Here is a 24,091-nt window from a genome sequence, read left to right on the forward strand (position 1 = left end):
GGGGGCCGGCCACAATAAATTCAAATAGGAGGGGTGTTTTAAATTTTTAAAATATTCTCTTTGTAGAAATCTACAAGTTTTAAAAGAAAGATTTTAAAATTAAAAACTTTCCTTATTTGAATTAGGTCACATGGTTTAAAAGAAAGTTTAAAAGTTTGAAAATTTTCCTTTTTTAACCATCCTCATGGTTTTTAGAAAAAAGGAAGATAAGTTTTAAATTTGAAACTTTCTATTTTTGTAACCATGTTAAAAAAGGAAATTTTGGAAGAGAAGTTTTAAATTTTAAAACTTGGTTTTAAATTTTTAAAACTTTCCTATTTTAACTTCCACAATAGGAAAGAGAGCTTGTAAAATTTTATAAGAGGATTTCTTCTTTTATAAAATTTTATAAAAATTATTTTTCTCCTTGATGATGTGGCCGTCCACCCCAAGCAAGGGGCCGGCCAATCAATCCATGATTGATGATTGAATCAATCAAGAGGAAAGAAAAGGAAAAATTACAAGGGAAAAGGAAAAACAAGCGGATGATTTTAATTTTTGTAAAAAATCATTGATTATTTTCCTTGGGCAAGTAATATAAAAGAAGGGGAGGAGAGGCCTCATGATTTATCAATTCTTATTCTCAAGTTAGTGCTTCCTCTTGTGGTCGGCCCTCTCCCTCTCTTTTTCCCCTTGCTCTCTTTTGTTCTCTTGTGGTGGTGGCCGGATTTTAGAGAAGGAGGAAGAAGACTTTTGGGTGGTGTTCATCTTGGAGGATCGTTGCCCACACGACATCCAAGGCGAGGCCAGGAATACGACAGAAGATCTCGAGGTTATTAGCATACAAAGAAAATGTATAACTAGTAATTATTTTCCGTATCATGCTAGTTATTTTTCTTTATAAGAATTCCAAACACAAGAGGCATTAGATTCTAGTTTTTCGAATTTGTAATTCGTGTTTGTGTTTTTTTATTTTTTGAATTTATGATTCGATTGTTCTTTTTGGTTAAACCTAATATTATTTTAGGAAATTAAATATTTAATTTCGTTAAAAGGTTTTGTCGAGGAAGTGGTGGATGCTCCCATACCCAAGAAGGTCATGTGCCTCGCCATGTTTGTCCTGGGAACCAATTTTCGAAATAGATATTTAATTGAATTTGTAATATAGGTTGATTTGGATCAATAGTGTTAAGTTCCGCTTGCGATCCAAGTCTAAACCATTAAGAACAGATAAGTTAAATTTGGAATCAATAATGTTAAGTTCCGTTTGCGATTCCTAATTTAACTTCTAAAGAACACAATAGGTTGTTTAGGAAAGATTCGACACTTGTACAAAATTTTTGTACAGTGGAACCAGTACGATCTTCCTAGGACCAACCAACACTCCAGACCATTATGCTCATAACCCAAATTTATTGCTATTTGGGTCATTAAACCACCAAACACTATCATCCCCAAAGATGTTTTACCTGCTCTTAACAAGTTTTGTAAGAAATGAAACCCAGAATCAAAGTTAACTTTGTTTAGCATCGCCCAAAGAGAATAAAGCTCCACCTTCCGAACCACCCCATCACTCTCACCTCGACCAAAGATTGTTTTGCTCATCACATGGTGAAGGTATCTAAAAGTAGGGTTTTGCATGCATGATGCCTTTGCTCTAGAGGGTTCATTAGGGTTCTTTGATTCCATGATTGAAGCCCAAAATCCATTCTAGTCTATAATACCATCAAATCCACGAGCACCTCCAGTAGGTAAACCAAAATAAATATTAAAATCACTAAACGCCTACCGAATTTCTTTGTTCATCAACCTAAAAGTTATGGCCCCGATGTAGACATCCTCAGAAGAAAATTTAACATCAATTGAACTTAAAAATTCTAGGACTAGGCGGGGGTAAGTCGGTAGACGTGTGTACATTATGTCATACCAATCAAAGGAGTTAATCATCCAATCCACGTCATCTCTAATCCCTATCATATCCATGGTGGTTGGATCCATATATCTAGTGCAGACAATTTTCATAGCAACAAGAATATCATATCTAGCTTTATGTTCTTAATTTCTAAAAATAATATTAAATTCGTTGTCGTTACCTTCGTCGTGTGCCACCCTTTTACCTTTGCCTTTGAATGAAGAAGCATTTTGCTTGCCTTTGTCTCCTCCCGGTGCATCTCCTTCACCAGCTCCACTGCTTCCTCGTCGGAGTCTCTTAAGGATTTGAGACATGATATGCAAGGCGAATTTGAGGACGTTCTTGTGGGTGGATGTGGATCTTGAAGATAGAGGAGGAGAGAGAAGAAGGATAGGGGAATTGCTCTTCTCTTTTCGGATTTGGGGCTTGAAGAAAACTTAGATCTATATCTAGATCTCAGTAAAGATGTGTTTTAGATGTAGGTAATGAAGGTTGATGAGGTGTAGTGGGAAAGAAAAGGTTTATTGGAGAGAAAGAGATGGGAAGTAGGGTTATTTAGAGTGGTTGGCGGCGCACATGGGTAGGGCACGACCGTGTTTTAAAGACACGACCTGGTTGATGGGGTCACCGCACGGCCGTGCCTATTGTCACGACCCCTTCTTTCCTCCTCTCGGCCCAGATCACATGGTTGTGTCAATCGATACGACGCGTGCACTCTTCTCCTCGGGTAGCTTTGCACAATCATGCTAGATCCGCACGACCGTGTATTGTTCCTCCTCTACAAAGGCCACACGGTCGTGTGGGTTCATACGACCTGTGACCTTTCCTCCTCTGTCAGCTTCGCACTGCCGTGTGACGTCACATAGCCGACTCCTTTACGCACGTAGTGTCTCGCTCTCCTCCTTTTTAACCCCTCCGACGCCCCCACACCCATGAAACGATCACGGCCAGTTCATGGAGGCTAATGCACACCCTAAAAATAAAGATCCAAGAATAAAAATACTTGATTGAACTAAACTAGAACGACAGATGGATAACGAATTGAAACGAAACTCTTTGGTTGCCTCCCAAGAAGCACTTATTTTAGGTCTTTAGTTCGACCACATATCAGTTAATGTGTACTAAACCCATGGAAGCATGGCTCTCCTCCTAAGGTTAGTACTCCAGTTTACGCCTTCAGTTTCACTCGTGCAGGACAAATATACTTTTTATTGCTTGTTGGGGGTGACCTCTCAAGTTTTGCCGAATCATGCATCATGTCCAGCGGCCTTCCATGGAAACTGCATTCCTCAGCTTTGTGTACATTTGACTTGCTGGCATTTTCCTGAAAAGAAGAGATGTAATTAGGAGAATCAGATAAATTGAATTCTAACCTTTCTTTATCGATCTCCAAGGATAAATTATGACGTTTCACATCGATGAGGGCTCCAGCGGTGGAAAGGAATAGTCTTCCTAGGATGATTGGAATCTTGGGATCCTCCTCCATATCCAGGACAACAAAATCTGCGGGAACGATACATCCACCTATCTCTACTGGCACATCTTCCACTATACTCATTGGGTGTCTACGTGAATGGTTAGCCAATTGTAGTGCTATAGTAGTAAGTTTGATGTTCTGGAGTCCTAGTTTCTTGCATAACGAGTATGGAAGTAGGCTAACACTCGCTCCCAAGTCGCAGAAAGCCTTGTGTATGAGCTCAGAGCCAATCTTACATGGTATAGAAAAACTTCCTGGATCCTGAAGCTTCGGGGGAGTGTCTGCCGTAAGAAGAGTGTTGCACTTCTCCGTCAATGCTACAGTCTCGAAGTCACTCTTCTGTCGTCTGTTAGAAATAATACCTTTTAAAAATTTGGCGAACTTTGGCATTTGGTGTAGTGTGTCTTTTAGAGGTACTTCAATGCAGATTTCTTTAATCTTCTTTAGGAATCGGTGGAACTCTTCATCTTTTTGGGATGTTATTAGCTTTTGAGGGAAAGGAATCGTCTGATTTTGTGGGGGGAAGCGGAAGGGTCCATCCAACCTTCTTGGTAATTTCCTCCCTATCCTTGTTCTGGACTAAAGTAGGCATGAGAGGAGATAGCTCTTCTTCTGAATCAATTCCTTTCTGAGCACCCATTTGGGGATCTCCCAAAGTCCGCCCGCTCCTCAGCTCAATGTGGTTGTAATGTTCCACCGGGTTTATGTTGGGCTTTCCCGGAAATGCTCCCGGTGCTCTTGAAAAGGACTGGGCTATCTAAGCGATTTGGCTATCTTGCATCTTTTGATGCTTTTCAGAATTCTCCATTCTTTGATTCAATTGCTTGATTTCATTCTTCATCTCTTTTTGCTCCAAGCGAGCTTCTTCAAGCATCTTTTCAATTCTGGACAGTTGTGAAGGTTGCTGTTGCTGATAAGTCTATGGTCCAGATTGGTGGTTTTGTTGCCCAGGTTGGTAGCTTGGCTTTACTAGTTCTTGATCTTGATTTCCCCGATAAGAAAATTTTGGGTGGTTCCTCCACCCAGAGTTGTATGTGTTAGAGTAGGGATTGTTTTGCATTTGGTTATAATCGACTATCGCATCACATCATTCAAGTTGATGTATTTATGCTTGTATTGGCCCGAGGGGGCAAGTATCTTGAGCATGATCCGAATTTCCACAAGTTTCGCATACACACACTATTGCATTGGCTATGTTGTTCCCCATGGTCTCAAGCTTCTTGGTCAGAGCATCAGCCTTGCAGACATGAGCGTGACTGCATCTACATCAAATTTTCTTGATGCTTTTATTGGATTCCCAGAAAAGGAACCTCCAGATCTTTCGGTTGCCCACTGATGATGGTTCTGGGCCACATTCTCTATTATGTCTTCAGCTTCATCAAAACTCTTGTTCATCAACGCCCCTCCTGCTGTAGAATCAAGGGATACTTTCGTGTGATAATTGATTCCATTGTAGAGCGAGTGTAGCACCAACCACTTCTCGAGGCCATGATGGGGGCACTATCTCAGCATACTCTTGAATCTGTCCCATGCTTTGAATAACGATTCTGAGTCTGCATGTTTAAAGCTTGCAATTAAATTCCTCATGTGTGCAGTTTTACTTGCCGGGTAAAATTTGTCTAGAAATTTCTACTCACACTGTTCCCAAGATGTAATATTGTTTGCTGGTAAAGAATTAAGCCACTACTTGGCTCTGTCTTTCAGGGAAAATCCAAAAAGAAGTAGCCTTACTGTTTCTGGAGGGACCCCGTTCACTTTCATATTACTACAGATCTCATTGAAAAGCTCCAAGTGATGATTTGGATCATCGTGCGATCCTCCTCCAAATTGATTTTTCTGAACCATGTGGATCACTGCAGGCTTGATTTCAAAATTGTTAGCTTCAATTGGTGGTCGGGTAATGCTAGACCAAAGCCCTTGTGCATAAGGTGTTGCATAGTCCTTCAAAAGCTTGTCAGCCATTTCTGAAGTTTCTTGTTCTGCTTGGAGTTTTTGCAAGTTTCTTCTCCTCAGGAAAGTTCTATCAATTTCTGGATCAAACGACAGAAGTTTTCTTGAAAGATTAGCTCTTCGCATGCACAAGTATATATAAAAGAATATTGAATAATCCAAGTGCAGAATAAAAGAAAGAGTTAAAATATATATATGTATATATTTTTTTATAAAAATGTAGAAAGTAGAGTGAAATAAAAAAAATAAGGTATAGTCTAATCCAATATGATTATCACTAATGTTATAAGAGCAGTCCTCGACAATGGTGTCAAAAACTTATTATGCTTCCACAAGTGCACGGATACGTCGTCAGTAATAAAAGATTATTGATCCCACAAGGATTGGTTATAAGCATTAGTGATTGTTCACATAGAATTAGCTAAACTCCCGATGGTTGTAAGTGAATTATTTTTTGAGAAGAAAAGAACTTGGGAAGTATATGTGAGAACTGGCAAGAGAAAGAGAGTTTTACTTGGTTAGGGAAGAGCTTTAGGAGTTCAGTTTCGTTGTGGTGGTAACTAATGCATCATGTTCAATCCTTTCCTCATTGTCAATCAACATGTACTCGTCGGAAGTTATAGCTACTACCCCTAAGCACTAAACAGAGAAGATCATTGTAAAATCCTGTTATGATTAACCCTTGTCACTAGGGCGCCTCGGTAGATCACAAGAATGCAAACCTGGTCGGTATCATTAAGGATAGAGATAGGGGTTTGGTTTGGTTTCATACTTCCTTGTGGAGGAATTACCTCTCCTTTCGAGGGAGTATCCTAGAAGTCCGTGAACGGGTTACCCCTGTTGTTAGTATTAGCCCTATTACCAATTATGAGATGATTATAAAAGACTCATTTTATATCATATATCATTATTAATAAAAGGCAAAGTTGGTTATTATATTTATTTCAATTCAATGTCAATTGAATAAGTATAATAATGTCCTTGGTTAGTAGGTTCGTATCTACAACATATCAATTGGTTGAATTGATAGTGAGATATTGTAGATATACATGGAACACTACTCTTAACTATTCCTAGTCAAGAATTAATATGCAAGGACAATATTAATGCGTTGAGACTAGCATGTAGGTCAACAGATGATTCAATCTCACAAGTCATGGATATGAGATATCAGGTTGACACATGGGTATATATTAGAGAATATATACTGAATGACCAGCCATGAGAATGCTTCATGGATCGTAATATGAGTGTCATAAACATTCTCATATGACTATTGGTATGAATAGTCCTTAGACCTGAAGTCACTACAGTTCCCTACATAAGGAGTTGTGTACTTTGGTATCGGTAAACGTCACTTGTAACAAGGTGGACAATAAAGTCGATCACTGGGTATGCAATGAATTATGCGGAGGGATGTAAGTGATGTAGATGGGATCTATCCCTTCCATATGACGAAAGCGATATTTGTGGGCCCCTTGATTAGTAGGACACAAGAATGCATGGACATGCTCAAATGAGTCAATATGCGATATTGAGCTTATTTGATTGAGTGTGTCTACTTAGAGATCAAGAAACACAAAGATTTATAAGAGGATGACACATTCTATGTCTCATTGATCAATCTAGATATCAAGGATAGAAGGATTGAGTCATACAAGATAATAGACACGGAAAGGTTAGGTCAGATCTCGACATTCTCGTCACTTGGGTAGCAATGATGCATTGCTAGATGCAACTCATTACTTATATTTCTAAAAAGGTTTTAGATACATTGCCAACGTTACGAGAGCCTATTGGGTCATACATAAAGAATATGTTGATTTGGAGATGGATTATGGGGTTAAGTTTAATTCGAATTATACACATTGAGTTAGACTCGAGTGAATTCGGATTAGACTTATTGAGTAATGGGTTAGACTCATTGGTTTATTGGGTTAATGACTTATTACGTTAATGGCTTATTGGGTTAATGGTTAATCCAATATTCTAAATCCAATCCATTAAGATTAATAAATATTAATAGAGATTAATATATTATTAATCAAAAGGAAGATCAAGAGACAAAAATATTTTGTATTCATTGGATGAATACAAAAAGTCATTTGTAAAAGTAACATTTAGGTGAAGTAACCTTTTTGGTGAAATAACCTATTTGGTAAAGTAACCCTTTTGTGACGTCACCTTATATAGATGAAGTGACCTTTTGGGTGGGTGTGCTCTTCTTGGCTTTTGCTCTTCTTTCTTCTTCCACTCTTGGCCAAAACTTCCACAAGAGGTTGCTAGCACAACCTTTGGTTGTTTCTTTATCCATTTCGTGAGTTTGTGAGATGGACGGAGAACGTGTTCATGTGGATACCATAGAGGCACAGACGTGTTGATCGCGCTGAGATCTACATCCTAAAGAAACGTTGCTGTCGGGATTGCGAAGGGCACGCAACAAAGGTATAACTTTCTCATGTAGAAAATTAGTACTTAGTATATGGTTTCCTTTTGCATGGATCTTCTGGATAGGAACTTATTTTTCCTCTGTGCTTTTTGACGTGTTTAGTGCTATAGTTCCTTACAGTGGTATCAGAGCCACTTGCAAAGGCATATACTAAGTTGTACTAGATTTTGATATGCGATATAGAAATGCATGAGATTTTACTATGATTTAGATGATTATGAGTAAGATTTAGGCCAATGGTCTCGACTAAAGTTTTGTGGGTAGTGGGGTCTCGGGCATGGCAGCAACTCATACAATGAGTATCCAACTCTGGGGGTGCTACCCCCTCACCTCGCAAGGGGCGCTGCCTCCTTGAACCCACCCGCTAACTGGCTAGCGGGACCGTCGTGGCGTTGCGACTCATAAGTCTTTGTTTAAATCATAGTAGATTTTATGTCATAAAATATTGTGAATGATATGTGACATGGTGCATGGTTATGACCCTTTACCCCGATGTGATTGGATGTGTGTTGTAATTCATAATACGGCCTACGTGTCGTACCTCTCCTCTTTCACTCCTGTTGTAAATTTAGACTACCCTCGAATGTAACTCGAGGTTTCTTTAGGTTTTGTAATGTATAAATTAGAGAAGAACAAGTCTACTGGACGACGGTGAAAAGGGAGGAGGACAACAACACATGACGACCGAGGAAACACTTGAAGAAGATGCTTTGACCTAGGTTGACCTTACAATCTTCTCATTGGCTTGAGAAGATTATAAAAAATGGGGTCATAACCATGTCACGTTTATTTTATGCATATATGAGATGTATGCCATGATATGCTAATTTTGTATGCGATGCATGTGTAGTTTAATCATGATTAGGTCTTTTTAAATATGCCTACCAAAGTTCGATACTCACTACTACCTCGATCATTTGTAGTAAGGTTTTCCAAAGCAAAGTGACTCGTTTTATCTTGGTAGAGTACGATAGGACAATAATGATGTCCGACTATTGAACTTTGGGTGTGACTTAACTAAGTTGAGAACTTAGAGGCATATCCCATACAATGTAATTCAATTATACTAGTCTTGGGCGATTAGCCAAAGCTAACTCAAGATGTGTTATAATGTGGATTTCATAAGATGGGGAAATGAACAAGTAGTCTTGTTCACCTAATGATACAAGAGTTACATAGGATGTAATTGGTAAATGTTGTCTACCTAAGTTATACAAATCTTGGGCGATTAGCCAAAGCTAGCTCAAGAAAAGGTATAATATGGATCTTGTCCAATTGGTACACGTTGCCTACCTAAGTTATACTAAGTCTTGGGTGATTAGCCAAAGCTAACTCAAGATGAGGTATAATATGGATCTTGTCCCACATGAATATTATACAATTGGATTTGAAGTTGGTGGTGTGGGTAAAACCACATCCATGACTTGCTTCTACCAAAGCTTTACAATTTAGTGGAAGAATCATTTAATTAAAGTCCTAGTTAAATGATCAAAATATGATACTTATTTCTACATTTTATTGTTGTAGATCACCATGTTATCAAATACGTCAAATACTCTCTTTCTGCGATCTGTCCTTGATAAGGACAAGCTCAATGGAGCTAACTTCCTGAACTGGTATAGAAACCTTAGAATAGTTCTCAAACAAGAAAAAAAATTGTACATCCTAGAGCAGCTCATTCCTGAAGCACCCCCCACAACTGCTACTAGAGCTGATAAGGATGCTTATAAGAAGCAACATGATGATGTATTAGATGTACCATGCCTTATGCTCGCCACCATGAACTCTAAGCTTCAGAAGCAATATGAGAATATGGATGCTTATGATATGGTTGAACATCTTAGATAACTATATCAAGGACAAGCAAGGCATGAGAGATTTGAGATCTCCAAGGCTTTATTTCAATGCAGAATGCAAGAAGGAAGCCCCGTAGGGCCTTATGTGCTCAAAATGATCGGGTATGTGGAGAACCTACAATGATTGGGATTTCCACTAGGCCAAGAATTAGCCACTGACCTTATTTTGCAATCATTGCCTGAAAGCTATAGTCAATTTGTCATGAATTATAACATGAATGAAATTGACAAGGCATTGCCTGAGATGTTGATCATGTTAAGAACTGCTGAACTCAACCTTAAGAAGATAAAGCCTAGTACCATTTTAATGGTGCCAAAGGGAAAAGGCAAGTGGAAGCCTAAAGGTAAGGGTAAAACCCAAGCCAAAGGCAAAGGCAAGACTCATACACTGAAACCTAAAGGTGGGGTAGCTAAGGAAGGAACCTGCTTCCACTGTGGTGAAAAAGGACACTGGAAGCGGAACTACAAGTTGTACCTAGAGGAAGTAAAACGGAAGAAAAGTGAGACTTCTGCCTCAGGTATAAATGTTATAGAAGTCAATCTATCTATTTCTTCTTCATGGGTATTAGATATCGGGTGTGCATCTCACATTTGTACTAATGTGTAGGGGCTGAGAAATAGTATATCTTTGACAAAGGGCGAAGTGGACCTACGAGTAGGCAATGGTGCAAGAGTTGCTGCTATAGCTATAGGAACATATTCCTTATCTTTGCCCACTGGGCTTGTTTTAGAACTTGAAGAGTGATGTTATGTGCATGCCTTAACTAAGAACATCATCGTTGTTTCTTGTTTGGACAAGCAAGGATTCTCATTTGTAATAAAGGACAAATCTTGTTCCATTTATTTCAATGAAATGTTCTATTGTAGTGCACATCTCGTGAATGGACTCTATGTTCTAGACTTTGACAATCCTATCTATAACATAAATACCAAACGGTTCAAGTCTAATAATTTGAACCAAACATATCTCTGGCATTGTCACTTAGGTCACATAAATGAGAGTCGCATATCCCAACTCCATAAGGATGGACTTTTGGACTCATTTGATTTTGAATCATATGAAGTATGTGAATCTTGTCTTCAAGGCAAGATGACAAAAACTCCATTTAGTGGACATAGCGAAAGAGCTAATGGCTTGTTAGGACTCATACATACTGATGTATGCGGTCCTTTCAAGATAGCAGCTAGAAGAGGCTATCATTACTTTATTACTTTCACTGATGATATTAGTAGATATGGCTACGTGTATCTGATGAGACACAAGTTAGAATCCTTTAAAACGTTCAAAGAATTCAAGAATGAAGTATAAAACTAACTTGGTAAGTGTATTAAGATACTTCGATCAGATCGAGGTGGGGAATACCTTAGCCAAGAATTTCATGACCATCTCGTTGAGTGTGGGATCATATCTCAACTTACTCCACCTGGCACACCACAATGGAATGGTGTATCAGAAAGGAGAAATCATACTTTATTAGATATGGTACATTCGATGATGAGTCAAACAAAACTTCCTACTTCCTTCTGGGGATATGCTCTAAAGACAACCGCTTTCACACTTAACCGCGTTCCATCTAAGGTTGTCATAAAGACACTATATACAATATGGACTAGGAAGAGTCCCAAGATGTCTTTCATGAAGATTTGGAGTTGTGAGGCTTACGTTCGATGGCAAGTCTCAGATAAACTAGGACCCAAATCAAAAAAGTGCTACTTTGTAGGATATCCCAAGGAAACAAAGGGATATTACTTCTATAATCTCACACAAGGTAAAGTGTTTATTGCCAGAACTGGTGTCTTTCTAGAAATGGAATTCATTTCTAGAAAAAGCTAGTGGGAGTCAAGTCGATCTTGAAGAAATTCAAGATACATAAACTAGCACCGAAGCCTTAATGGAAACTGAATAGGTACCACAAGATATTGTGGATCATGATTTTGTTACACCATAAGAAATTGTGGAGCAACAACCTGTTCAAGTAGCATAAGCTCTACGCAGATCTGATAGGGCCCGTCATCAACCTGAGAGATATTCTTTTCTCTTGTCTGACAACGGTGATATAGTGCTAGTTGGTCTCAATGAGCCTATGTCTTATCAGAAAATTGTACAGGGCCCAGATTCTGAGATGTGGCTAGAGGCCATGAGATCTGAAATGGAATCCATGTATAGTAACCAAGTATGGACTTTGGTTGATTCACCTGAAAGGATTAAACCCATTGGGTGTAAGTAGGTCTTCAAAGTGAAAACTGACATGGATGAGCATATGCATACCTATAAAGGTAGATTGGTAGCTAAAATTTTCAAGCAAATTCATGGTATAGACTATGATGAAACTTTTTCACCAGTTGCGATGCTTAAGTCTATTCGGATTTTACTTGCTATTGCAGCTTACTATGATTACGAGATCTGGCAGATGGATGTCAAAACTGTATTTCTTAACAGAAATCTACTCGAGGATGTGTACATGACACAACCTGAGGGTTTTATAGATCCAAAGAATGTTGGAAAGGTTTGTAAGCTACAAAGATCCATTTATGGATTAAAGCAAGCTTCTAGAAGCTGAAATCTTCGATTCGATGATGCAATCAAAACGTTTGGTTTCATTAAGAATGAAGATGAACCTTGTGTCTACAAGAAGGTTAGTGGAAGCATAGTCATCTTTCTCATATTGTATGTAGATGACATACTTCTCATTGGAAATGATATCCCTACTCTTCAGTCAGTGAAGACTTGTCTTGGAAATTATTTTTCAATGAAAGACTTAGGTGAAACATCCTACATTTTAGGCCTTAAGATCTATAGAGATAGATCTAAAAGATTGCTTGGCCTAAGCCAGAGTACATATATTGACAAGGTGTTTAAACGTTTTGCTATGGAGAATTCCAAGAAAGGATTCTTGCCGATGTCATATGGTGTGAGTCTTTCGAAGACTCAATGCCCCTCTTCTAATAAAGAAAGGGATCGTATGGATCAGATTCCTTATGCATCTTCTATAGGGTCTATCATGTATGTTATGCTTTGTACTCGCCCAGATGTCTCGTATGCTTTAAGCATGACGAGCAGATACCAATCAGATCCAGGTGAAGGTCAATGGACAGCAGTCAAAAATATTCTTAAGTACTTGAGAAGGACTCAAGATTACTTCTTGATCTTTGGAGGCAGTGAAGAGCTTGTTGTAAAGGGTTACACCGATGCTAGCTTCCAAACTGACAAGGATGATTACAAATCATAGTCAAGGTATGTGTTTTGCTTAAATAGTAGTGCTGTGAGTTGGAAGAGTTCAAAGCAGGACACAATAGCTGATTCTACAACAGAGGTCGAGTACATTGCTGCTTCAGCTGCAGCAAAGGAGGTTGTTTAGATCAAGAAGTTCATCATAGAGCTTGGTATTGTTCCTAGTATAGCGAACCCAATAGACCTCTATTGTGATAATAATGGGGCTATTGTACAGGCTAAGGAACCTCGCTCTCATCAGAGATCCAAACATATACTATGGCGATTCTATCTCATTTAAGTGATCATCGAAAAAAGAGATGTGAGGATATGTAGAGTCCCGACCGATGCTAACATTGCAAATCCTTTGACCAAGGCTTTGGCACGGAGGAAACATGATGGTCACACTAGGTCAATGGGTATTCGATATCTTAGTGATTGACACTAGTACTAGTGGGAGATTGTTAGTATTAGCCCTAGTACCAATTATGAGATGATTGTAAAAGGCTCATTTTGTATCATATATCATTATTAATAAAAGACAAAGTTGATTATTATATTTATTTCAGTTCAGTGCCAATTGAATAAGTAAAATAATGTCCTTGGGTAGTAGGTTCTTATCTATAACATATCAATTGGTTGAATTGATAGTGAGATATTGTAGATATACATGGAACACTACTCTTAACTATTCCTAGTCAAGCATTAATATGCAAGGACAATATTAATGCGTTGAGACTAGCATGTAGGTCAACAAATGATTTAATCTCACAAGTCATGCATATGAGATATAAGGTTGACACATGGGTATATATTAGAGAATATATACTGAATGACCCGCCATGAGAATGTTTCATGGATCGTTATATGAGTGTCATAAACATTCTCTGTTGGTTAGTCCTAGGAAGATCGTACCGGTTCCACTATACAAAAATTTTGTACAAGTGTCGAACATTTCCTAAATAACCTATTGTGTTCTTTAGAAGTTAAATTAGGAATCGCAGACGGAACTTAACATCATTGATTTCAAATTTAACTTATCTATTCTTAATGGTTTAGATTTGAATCACAAGCGGAACTTAACACTATTGATTCAAATCCACCTACGTTATAAATTTCATTAAATATTAATTTCCAAAATTAGCTTCCAAGTTAAACATGGCGAGGCACAAGGCCTTCTTGAATATGGGAGCAACCACCACTTCCTAGACAAAGTCTTTTAAGGAAAGCTAATATTTAATTTCCTTATATAACTCTAGGTTTAACCAAAAAGAACAATCGAATCACAAATTTGAAAAATAAAGAAAAACACAAACACGAATTACTAATTCGAAAAACTAGATCTAATGACTCTTGTGTTTGGAATTCATACAAAAGAAAAACTAGTATGATGCGGAAAATAATTACTAGTTATACCTTCCTTTGTATGCAATGACCTCTTGACCTTCTATCGTATTCCTCTTCTTATCCCGGACGTTGTGTGGGCAACGATCTACCGAGATGAGAACCACCCAAGTCCTTCTTCTTCCTCCTTGCAAGTTTCGGCCAAACCAAGACTCCTCCAAGGATGTAGAATTTCGGCCATCACCACCAAGCTCCAAGGGATGCAAGAAACAAAGCCTCCTTTCTCTCCTTCTTCTCCTAGCTAGAACCAGCCACCAACAAGAGCTCCAAGAGGGGATGAAACCGGCCACTAAAGAAGAAGAGAAGAGGAGAGGGAGAACCTTTACGGCCTGCCACACCGAGGAAAAGAGAGGAAGAAAAAGAATAGAGTCGTTACCATGAAGGCACCTCTACCCCCTCTTTTATAATCCTTGGTCTTGGCAAATAAGAAAATTTAAATAAAAACTTCCTTAATTCTTTTGCCATGAAAAGGTAAAATTTAATTAATTAAAATTAAAATCTTTTTCTTAATTATAATGGCCGGCCACTTTAATCTCTAAAACAAGGAGAGTTTTAATTAACACAAGAATTAAAACTTCCTAATTTGTTTCCAGAAATTTATAAAAAATTTCTCCAATAATTTTTCCCTTCATGGTGGTTTGTAAAAAGGAAATTTTATAAATTAAAATCTTTCTTTTAAACATGTGGATGATTTCCAAAAAGGAAAGTTATCTCTAAAAATTAAAATCTCCTTTCAATCTACAAATAAGGAAATATATCAAATCTTTTCTTAATCTTTTGTAGAAACTTATAAAAGAAATATTTAATTTTTAAACTCTCTTTTAAATCATGAACATAGTTAAAAAAGGAAAGTTTTCTTAAAATTAAAATCTACCTTTCAATCTACAAATAAGGAAAGATTTCAAATCTTTTCTTAATCTTTTGTAGAAAGGTATAAAAGGAAAGATTTAAATTTTAAACTCTCTTTTAAAATCATGGAATCCACATAAGAAAAATTTATAAATAAAATCCCTTTTAATGTAATGTGACCGGCCACATCATGTTTGGATTCCAAGCATTGGCCGGCCACCAACTTGGCTCAACCACTTGGTCTTGGTCGACCCTAGCTTGGTCGGCCCCCTTGGGTTGGGTAAGAAGTGGGTATGTGGTGGGTATAAATCTCTATATACAAGAGGCTACGATAGGGACCGAGAGGAGGAATTGGTTTTAGTCTACGATGAAATTAAGCTTCCCGTGTTCGCCCCGAACACACAACTCAACTTCATCAATAATAATTCATACCACTAAAGAATTATTATTAAACTACTGCACCAATCCCAAATTACATTTTGGGCTCCTTCTTATTATGAGTGTGTTAGTCTCCCTGTGTTTAAGATGTCGAATGCCCACTAATTAAATGAGTTACTAACAACTCACTTAATTAATATCTTAGTCCAAGACTAGTACCACTCAACCTCATCGTCATGTCGGACTAAGTCCACCTGCAGGGTTTAACATGACAATCCTTATGAGCTCCTCTTGGGGTCATTCTCAACCTAGATTACTAGGACACAGTTTCCTTCTATAATCAACAACACACACTATAAGTAATATCATTTCCCAACTTATCGGGCTTATTGATTTATCGAGCTAAATCTCACCCATTGATAAGTCAAAGAAATAAATACTAAATATATAGTTTGTTATTATATTAGGATTAAGAGCACACACTTCCATAATAACTAAGGTCTAGTTCTTTTATCAAGTCAGTATAAAAAGAACTTACCTAAAATGGTCCTACTCAATACACTTAGAGTATACTAGTGTAATTTATTAGTCAAGATAAACTAATCCCTAATCACACTACGACTTTACCGACGGTTTGTTCCTTTCCATCTTAGTCGTGAGCAACTGTTTATAATTTATAAAGAACTGATAACATGATCTTCTGTGTGTGACACCACACACCATGTTATCTATGATATAAATTAATTGAATAACTACACTTAACATAAATGTAGATATTTTTTACCAATGTGATTTTTTATTTCAAAATAAATATTTACAAAAGCTAGGCTTTTAGTATACATTACAACATTCTCATGTGGCTATTGGTTTGAATAGTCCTTAGACCTGAAGTCACTACAGTTCCCTACAAAAGGAGTTGTGTACTTTGGTATCGGTAAACGTCACCTGTAACAAGGTGGACAATAAAGTCGATCACTGGGTATGCAATGAATTATGTGGAGGGATGTGAGTGATGTAGATGAGATCTATCCCTTCCATATGACGGAAGCGATATCTGTGGGCCCCTTGATTAGTAGGACAAAAGAATGCATGGCCATGCTCAAATGAGTAAATATACGATATTGAGCTTATTTGATTGAGTGTGTCTACTTAGAGATCAAGAAACACAAAGATTGATAAGAGGATGACACGTTCTATACCTCATTGATCAATCTAGATATCAAGGATAAAAGGATTGAGTCATACAAGATAATAGACACAGAAAGGTTAGGTCGGATCTTGACATTCTCTTCACTTGAGTAGCAATGATGCATTGATAGATGCCACTCATTGCTTATGTTTCTAAAATGGTTTTAGATACATTGCCAATGTTATGAGAGCCTATTGAGTCACACATAAAGAACATGTTGATTTGGAGATGGATTATGGGGTTCAGTTTAATTCGAATTATACACATTGAGTTAGACTCGAGTGAATTCGGATTAGACTTATTGAGTAATGGGTTAGACTCATTGGTTTATTGGGTTAATGGCTTATTGAGTTAATGTTTAATCCAATATTATAAATCCAACCCATTAAGATTAATGAATATTAATAGAGATTAATATATCATTAATCAAATGGAAGATCAAGAGAAAAAAATATTTTGTATTCATTGGATGAATACAAAAAGTCATTTGTAAAAGTAACCTTTAAGTGAAGTAACCTTTTTGGTAAAGTAACCTTTTTGGTGAAGTAACCTATTTGGTAAAGTAACCCTTTTGTGAAGTCACCTTATATAGATGAAGTGACCTTTTGGGTGGGTGTGCTCTTCTTGGCTTTTGCTCTTCTTCCTTCTTCCACTCTTGGCCAAAACTTCCACAAGAGGTTGCTAGCACAACCTTTGGTTGTTTCTTTCTCCATTTCGTGAGTTCATGAGATGGACGGAGAATGTGTTCATGTGGATACCATAGAGGCGCAGACGTGTTGATCGTGCTGAGATCTACATCCTAAAGAAACGTTGCTGTCGGGATTGCGAAGGGCACGCAACAAAGGTATAACTTACTCATGTAGAAAATTAGTACTTAGTATATGGTTTCCTTTTGCATGGATCTTCTGGATAGGAACTTATTTTTTCGCTGCGCTTTTCGACGTATTTAACGCTATAGTTCCTTACACCTGTCACTAGGGCCCCTTGGGTATACAATCTAAGATCCTCTCTTTACAAAATTAGCAATCCCAACACAATTAATTAATACGACATGGCAAATAAGTCTCATGCATATCAAATTGAAACAAGACAAGCGAAATCATTCAAAGAGTGAAAGCATAAGCATGAATCTTACATCATAACTCATCCACAACTACTCCCTGATCCTAAAACAAAGAATCTACTCCATAGACATAGGAGAAAAACCCAAAGACATAGTATAATTTAACATTCAATCCCCAGGCAAGAAGAGAGAGGGAATAGAGATGCTTATTCAATGACGTCGAGTGATCTTCGGTTCCAATCCTTTGCTTCTGGAGTTGATGCGGTGATGGAGGTGATCTCAGATCATCGAACAGAGGTTCAGGACGACATGGAACAACAGCAAGGTGTATCTCCCTTTTTCCGTCTCTCTCCCAAAGGGGAAGGGTTAAGAGCCCTTTTATAGGCTAGGGCACGGGTGTCGCATGACCCGTGCCACGACCGTGCGAGATCCGCACGGCCAGCTCCTCTCCTTCTTTGGGTAGAGTGGCACGGCCGTGCGAGATCCGCACGGCCATGTCATCCTTTGTCTCTGGTCGTGAGGCACGGTCGTGCAAGGTCGCATGGTCGTGTGCTGCTCTCTCTCGGGAATGGCCACACAGTTGTGCAGGGTTACACGACCGGTGTCAAACTTGCTTCTTTTGCTCCGATGCGTCGACAATCGTCGTTTTCGCTCCAAGAGTTATCCCTATCAACACAAAACCAAACAAAGAGCAGATCTCCGATAAAAGAGTAATTATTACTAAATAAACAATGGGAGAAATGATCGTGCGAAGAATATATACAAATAAAGCAAGTGAATGTGCATTAAAACATGCATAAACGATCATAATATCTACACACATCAAATTTCAAATAGACTTTTTCTTACCCATTTATAATATTAGAAACCTAAAACGGTTCCTTTAAAATCCACAAAAATTTCAATAAATTTCATAAATTCATATAAACTTATTTCCTAATATATTATCCACTAAAATATATTTATTTTCCTTGAAATAATTTAACTATATCAACCTTTAATTATTTTAAATTCTTAGCTATAGTTTTGGTATATTACAAAAGGAAGTCCTAATAGGTTGAGGTCAACCGAATACCTGGAAAGATGAGAATTTAGCCTTGGTAAGATTGAAACATGAGTAGTAGTCTATTGATTGGATGAATCAATCAATCGATGAACTCTAAACTCCAAAATTGGAGTTTGAGGTGTTTACTACTATAATTAGGGTTACTACTACAATAACTAGTGTTGCTACATTAGCTAGAGTTCGTTGCAAATAGTAGACCCCAAAAATTAAAGTTTACTACGATGATTAGGGTTTGCTACTGTACCAAGTTTAGGGTTTGTTGCTATAGTAGCAATCGGTTGCTGAGTTCAAGTAATTTATTACTAGCACTGTAGCAATGAACAGAATGTTGTGAAATGGATCATTCTTGTTCGATTTGACAGGAGGTTACTAGTCGATTGCTATCGTTCAACAATCAACTAATAACAGTAAAACTACATGGACATTGTTGTTCTATAGATTTAAATAGTCGTATCCGACATGACAGTCGATTGATGAAATCTAGCAATCGATTGGTAGATGAAAATTAGCTCAAACAACAACATTTAAAATAGGGTTTCAAAGGAAATTGAAGATGCTAGTTCTTGAGAGGTTGGAGACAAAGTGTTGCTATATGTTCTACCATCAAGAGGCAATCCAAAATGATAAAGATGCATCCAAAACAAAGTTTTCACTTGTAAAGTTTATTTTACTTTGATTTCATTTATATCTTTGTATTTGGTTGTATTGCTTGTGTTTGTTGTAAAAAATATGTTGTAAGAGGCTTTTCTGTCTCTAGAAGGTATCCGAGAAGGAGAAGATTAGTGGTGATATACGCTAGGACTAGGTTTTGGATGTAGTCACCTTGGGAGGTGATAAACCAAGTAAAATCAATTTGTCTTTGTGTATTCTCTTTTGTTTTGTAGTGTTTTATTTCCGCTGCATAATAACTAACTGTAGACGAGCACAAAAAATCGAATCGAAGCGGTCAAAGTTAATTACCTCCTCTCTAACTCGCACGGGACTAACATTTTTCCATCATGGACTTTATTTGAGTTCACTTTAATAATTAATTTCTCATTCATCCAAAATTAATTTTGAAATTTTAAATATTTTAAAATTATCAACTCTAATTGTAGATTCAAATTTTTAGATTTATCGGACAAAACCCATTTGAATTATTTCCGAAAGTCTATTGGTTCAAAATCAATTTTCCAACATAAACAACCCCATACATTGTTGCAAACACAAATTAACTAAAGTGGACACATTCAATGTTGAAAGTAGAACACTCTAATTTATCTTTAATTATTTAGTGGTTGGTTTAAGTTGACTTCATGATTTACCTCCTTTCATATAATCTAAAAATAGATTTAAAAAAAACTTAAGTTAATATAATTACCTTTTACTAATAGAAGCCTGAAGTCAACATAATTATTTTTTACTATAATAAAATACTCTAATTTAGCAGTGACTGTGCTAGATGACTCCCATTCAAGCGTAAATAGGATAGTTGTAGACTTCTTAATTAAGAAGTTGCCACGTCCCAAAATTCATTTTGAGCACTGCCATTTTGCTGTCTAAGTTGCAGCACAGCTTCATGCATGGTGATATTAGGTTTTAGACAAGTGTGTAGTTTTTGAAATAAGAAGTAGAGACCAACTCCTTCCTGCTTAGCGATGCTTTCTTTATTCATGTCCTTCAGACTGATACTTATTAGGCTTCCTCTATCTTTAAGTCTCATAATCAGGTTCCAAGTGAGGAGGCTGTCATTTGTATTTGTTTATTTGGCTCTATTAATGGATAAATTATAGTATTGTGTTGTTTATGGATCTACGTTAATTAGATGGAACTGTTCTATATACTGCCTTCATGTATATGAGTATATCCATTAGTTATATCACTTAGACATGCAAATATTCTTTAAGTATTATTAATGTATTCAATGGTTTTATTATTGTTGCGGGTCTTACTCAAACATGTTGTTTTCACGGTCGCCAAGAAGGTGGAATCTCGTCCATTACAGTGACAATTCAAAAGAAAAAGGAAAAGAAAAAAGAGAGGTAGAAAATTCATAAAAGAAGCTTCATATTCTGCCCGACTATTTTATCACATCAAAAAAAACATAATGTAGATATTTCTTTTTTATCGGAAACAACGACAACGACAACAACTTTTATCGGAAACAACGACAACGACAACGACGAAAAAGAAAAATTGGCAACCACAAAGATGTCATGCTTTAATATTAGATGCCGTATCAAATTTACAGAGCGCAAGGACTTTTCCCGCATGCATTAAATAATGGTCCAAGCCAAAATATATATATATATATATAATTTAAAAAAATCTATAATTCCTGATATTTTTAAAAGATAACCAGGCCAATTCAAACATTTCATTCTATTTTTTTTATTTATCTATTGAATTAGTTTAAACTTTGTTAAGTCAATCGATTTAATTTGCTTGCTCTCGAGAATCAAATAAGATTATATTGGTACCATTATACAATAAAGTATTGATTTGATTTAACGAAAGATTGTGATCTTATATTAGTGTGAAATGTGCTGGTAAAGTGTGCCGTCACAATACAACTTGATATATTGTAGGTGTAATAATAAATAGGTTGATAAAGACTGGATTGTTGGAAATTAATGAGCCTTCAGAACTATTCCGGCGATTTAAATTATCTATTCCAAATGGAATCGAGCTAAAAAAACAGAAGCAATTATATAATTTCATAAATAATTACTATGCACATAAAAATAAATCAATGAAAAATTTTAATAACCTTTTACTCCTAATCATTTAACGGTGGGCTATAAATTGATATCATATTTTATCTCTCTTAACATAATTAAAAAACAGACTATAAAAAATATAGAATAAATATAATTATTTTTTATTATAATAAAAAATTATTTCATAAAACTAACCTCTTGTAGTTTTTTTTATATTATGTATCCGGTATGATCACAGCCTTCCAGTATGAATTTTCTATCGGCTGTAGTGCGTGAACACTCCAAATTAAAAATACAAACTCAGAAATCCAGATCTATTTTCTACGTTGTTTTCACCACTTGAAAATCTAGAGTCTTTTCTTTTTGGGGCAAGGTGTGATCCTTATTTATGCTCCAATATATTAAAGATATCATTGACATCTTTTTGGATAATACCTTAATTATCTAAATATATATTTATCTTATACTTTTTTATCGATCAAATCCCATCAAAATGATACCTAATAATATCTAATATATAATATATTCCCAAAACTTATTTGGCAAATAATATCTAATATATTCCCAATATATTAAAATATTATTGAGTATTATTTACATCTTTGTTGGGTATACTTTAATTATCCACCGTATATAATTACTTTTATAATAGTATATTATTCTGCTTGGGCAAATTTTTATAATGGCCAGGGGTTGATTCTCAGGAACTGACGACCTGGGGTTTACCCCGCCATGCGCCTATGGCCTGTGTACCTGCATGAACCTCCCTCCATATCCGTGGGGCCGACACTAGGGGGGCCGCTAAGGTAGCGGATCTACCTTTTTTTTATAATAGTATATTAATTTTAATTAATATCTCATCTTATATTTATTTCCAAGCGCTTAAGTTATGGAAACGGTTTGATTTCTAAATTTTTTTAGCCCGTCTTTTATTTGGAAGGTGGGATGAGAACATGGACCAGATCTAATAAATTAGATAAAAAATTAAAAAATTTAGTTAATTTATTCAAAATTTTAATTCTATTATTACTCCACTAAAAATATGATCTTCGTTATTATAGAATGATCCTATCTGAAAACTATGAGATGTTGCGTTGGCTCCGATGATCAAAAGATAATGGGGTTTTCGAGATTTGAATGAACTCCTCAGCGTTCCTACGTACAATCAAACGAGCTAACACAAGATTAGTAACTTAAAACTGGGATGAGAATCTCTGGCTAAACCCTTCGACCCTCAAGTCAGTCTTCTCTTTTGAAAGTGGAAGAAGAATAGTAGCCCAAGTACAATAAAGTAGGACTTCAAATGTAAATGTTTACGTACCTTGCCAATGGAGAGGATTGTTGGTTGCTACTCGGAATACCATCCTAGTTCCCCTGTACAAAAATTTGTACAAGCATAGAACTATCCTAGCTACTCATGTGTTCTACTAAAGTTAAATTTGGATTGCAACGATGCTTAACATTATTAATTCAAATTTTCCTTTAGAAGTTAAACTTGGATTGGGAACGAAACTTAACATTCTTACTCCAAGTTCAACCGATGTGATATTCCTAAGTTAAATCATATTACAGAAGTTATCAAATATTTATTTCAGAGATCGGCTTCCAGGTTAAACATAGTGAGGCACTAGACCTTCTTGGGTATGAGATCATCCACCACTTCCTAGACAAAGTCTCACAAAGAAATCGGATATTTAACTTCTTACAGTGAACTAGGTTTAACTATAGAGACCTCAATAGAAACATATTATCGAAACATGAAATCAAAAAATAAAATCGATAACAAAAATGATAACTAAAACTGATAACCTCTTGTGTTTGGTTTTCAAGATCTATACAAAAAATAAACTAGTCATGATGCGGAAACTAATAACTAGTTATACCTTTTGTAGCTTATAGACCTTTTGATCTTCTATTGTATTCCTCTCATTCTCTTGGACGTCGTGTGAGTGACGATCTTCCAAGATGAAATCCACTCAAGCTTCTTCTAAGGTTTCCAAGATCCGGCCACCAACTAACCTCCAAGGGATTCTAGACAATAGAGCTTCCTTCTCTTCTTCTTCTCCTTCAAGCAACCGGCCACCAAGAGATCTCCACACCAAGATGCCGCCAACCACCAAGAGGGAAAGCAAAAGGAGAGAAGAGAAAGAACAAGGGACGACCACCAAGGAAGAATAGAGAGGAATAGAAGATGTGTTATGAGGTGAGGCACCCTCTCCTTCTCTTTTATATTCCTTGGTTTTGTCAAAAAATGAAAGTTTTATAACAAAAAATAAAACTTCCTTTTCTCCCATGACATGGCCAGCCACAAGCTTATGCTCCAAGCAAGAAAATATTTTAAACAAAATTAAAATCTCTCTTTTAAAATCCCTTTTGTGGATAGTTATAAAAAGAATATTTTATAAATTAAAATCTCTCTTTTAAATCGTTTTATGGATATCTATAAAAGAAAAGATTTAAAATAAAACATGATTTACAAAAAGGAAAGTTTTATAACAAAAATTAAAATCTTTCTTTAACATTATAGATAACTACAAATAAGGAAAAATTTCAAATCTCTCTTTTATTCCTTTGTAGAAAGCTATAAAAGGAAAGATTTTAAAATTTAA

At 36.5% G+C, this 24,091-nt stretch overlaps 1 protein-coding gene and 1 pseudogene across 1 annotated transcript; one reads left to right on the forward strand and one right to left on the reverse strand.

Annotated features, from left to right (window-relative positions):
• Positions 1 to 3,059: 3,059 nt before the first annotated feature.
• LOC121978305 lies at positions 3,060 to 3,758 on the reverse strand. The gene has a single exon (XM_042530668.1). The coding sequence runs from the start codon at positions 3,756 to 3,758 to the stop codon at positions 3,060 to 3,062; it is 699 nt and encodes a 232-aa protein (XP_042386602.1).
• Positions 3,759 to 4,851: 1,093 nt separating this feature from the next.
• Positions 4,852 to 4,923, forward strand: LOC121978932 (annotated as a pseudogene).
• Positions 4,924 to 24,091: the final 19,168 nt, after the last annotated feature.

This window comes from Zingiber officinale, chromosome 4B (assembly GCF_018446385.1).
Source record: "Zingiber officinale cultivar Zhangliang chromosome 4B, Zo_v1.1, whole genome shotgun sequence".
In the NCBI taxonomy this organism is placed as follows: domain Eukaryota; kingdom Viridiplantae; phylum Streptophyta; class Magnoliopsida; order Zingiberales; family Zingiberaceae; genus Zingiber; species Zingiber officinale.

Coding starts and splice junctions, on each gene's coding strand:
- LOC121978305 (XM_042530668.1), bottom strand. CDS start 3,758: ATGCCAAAGTTCGCCAAATTTTTAAAAGGTATTATTTCTAACAGACGA.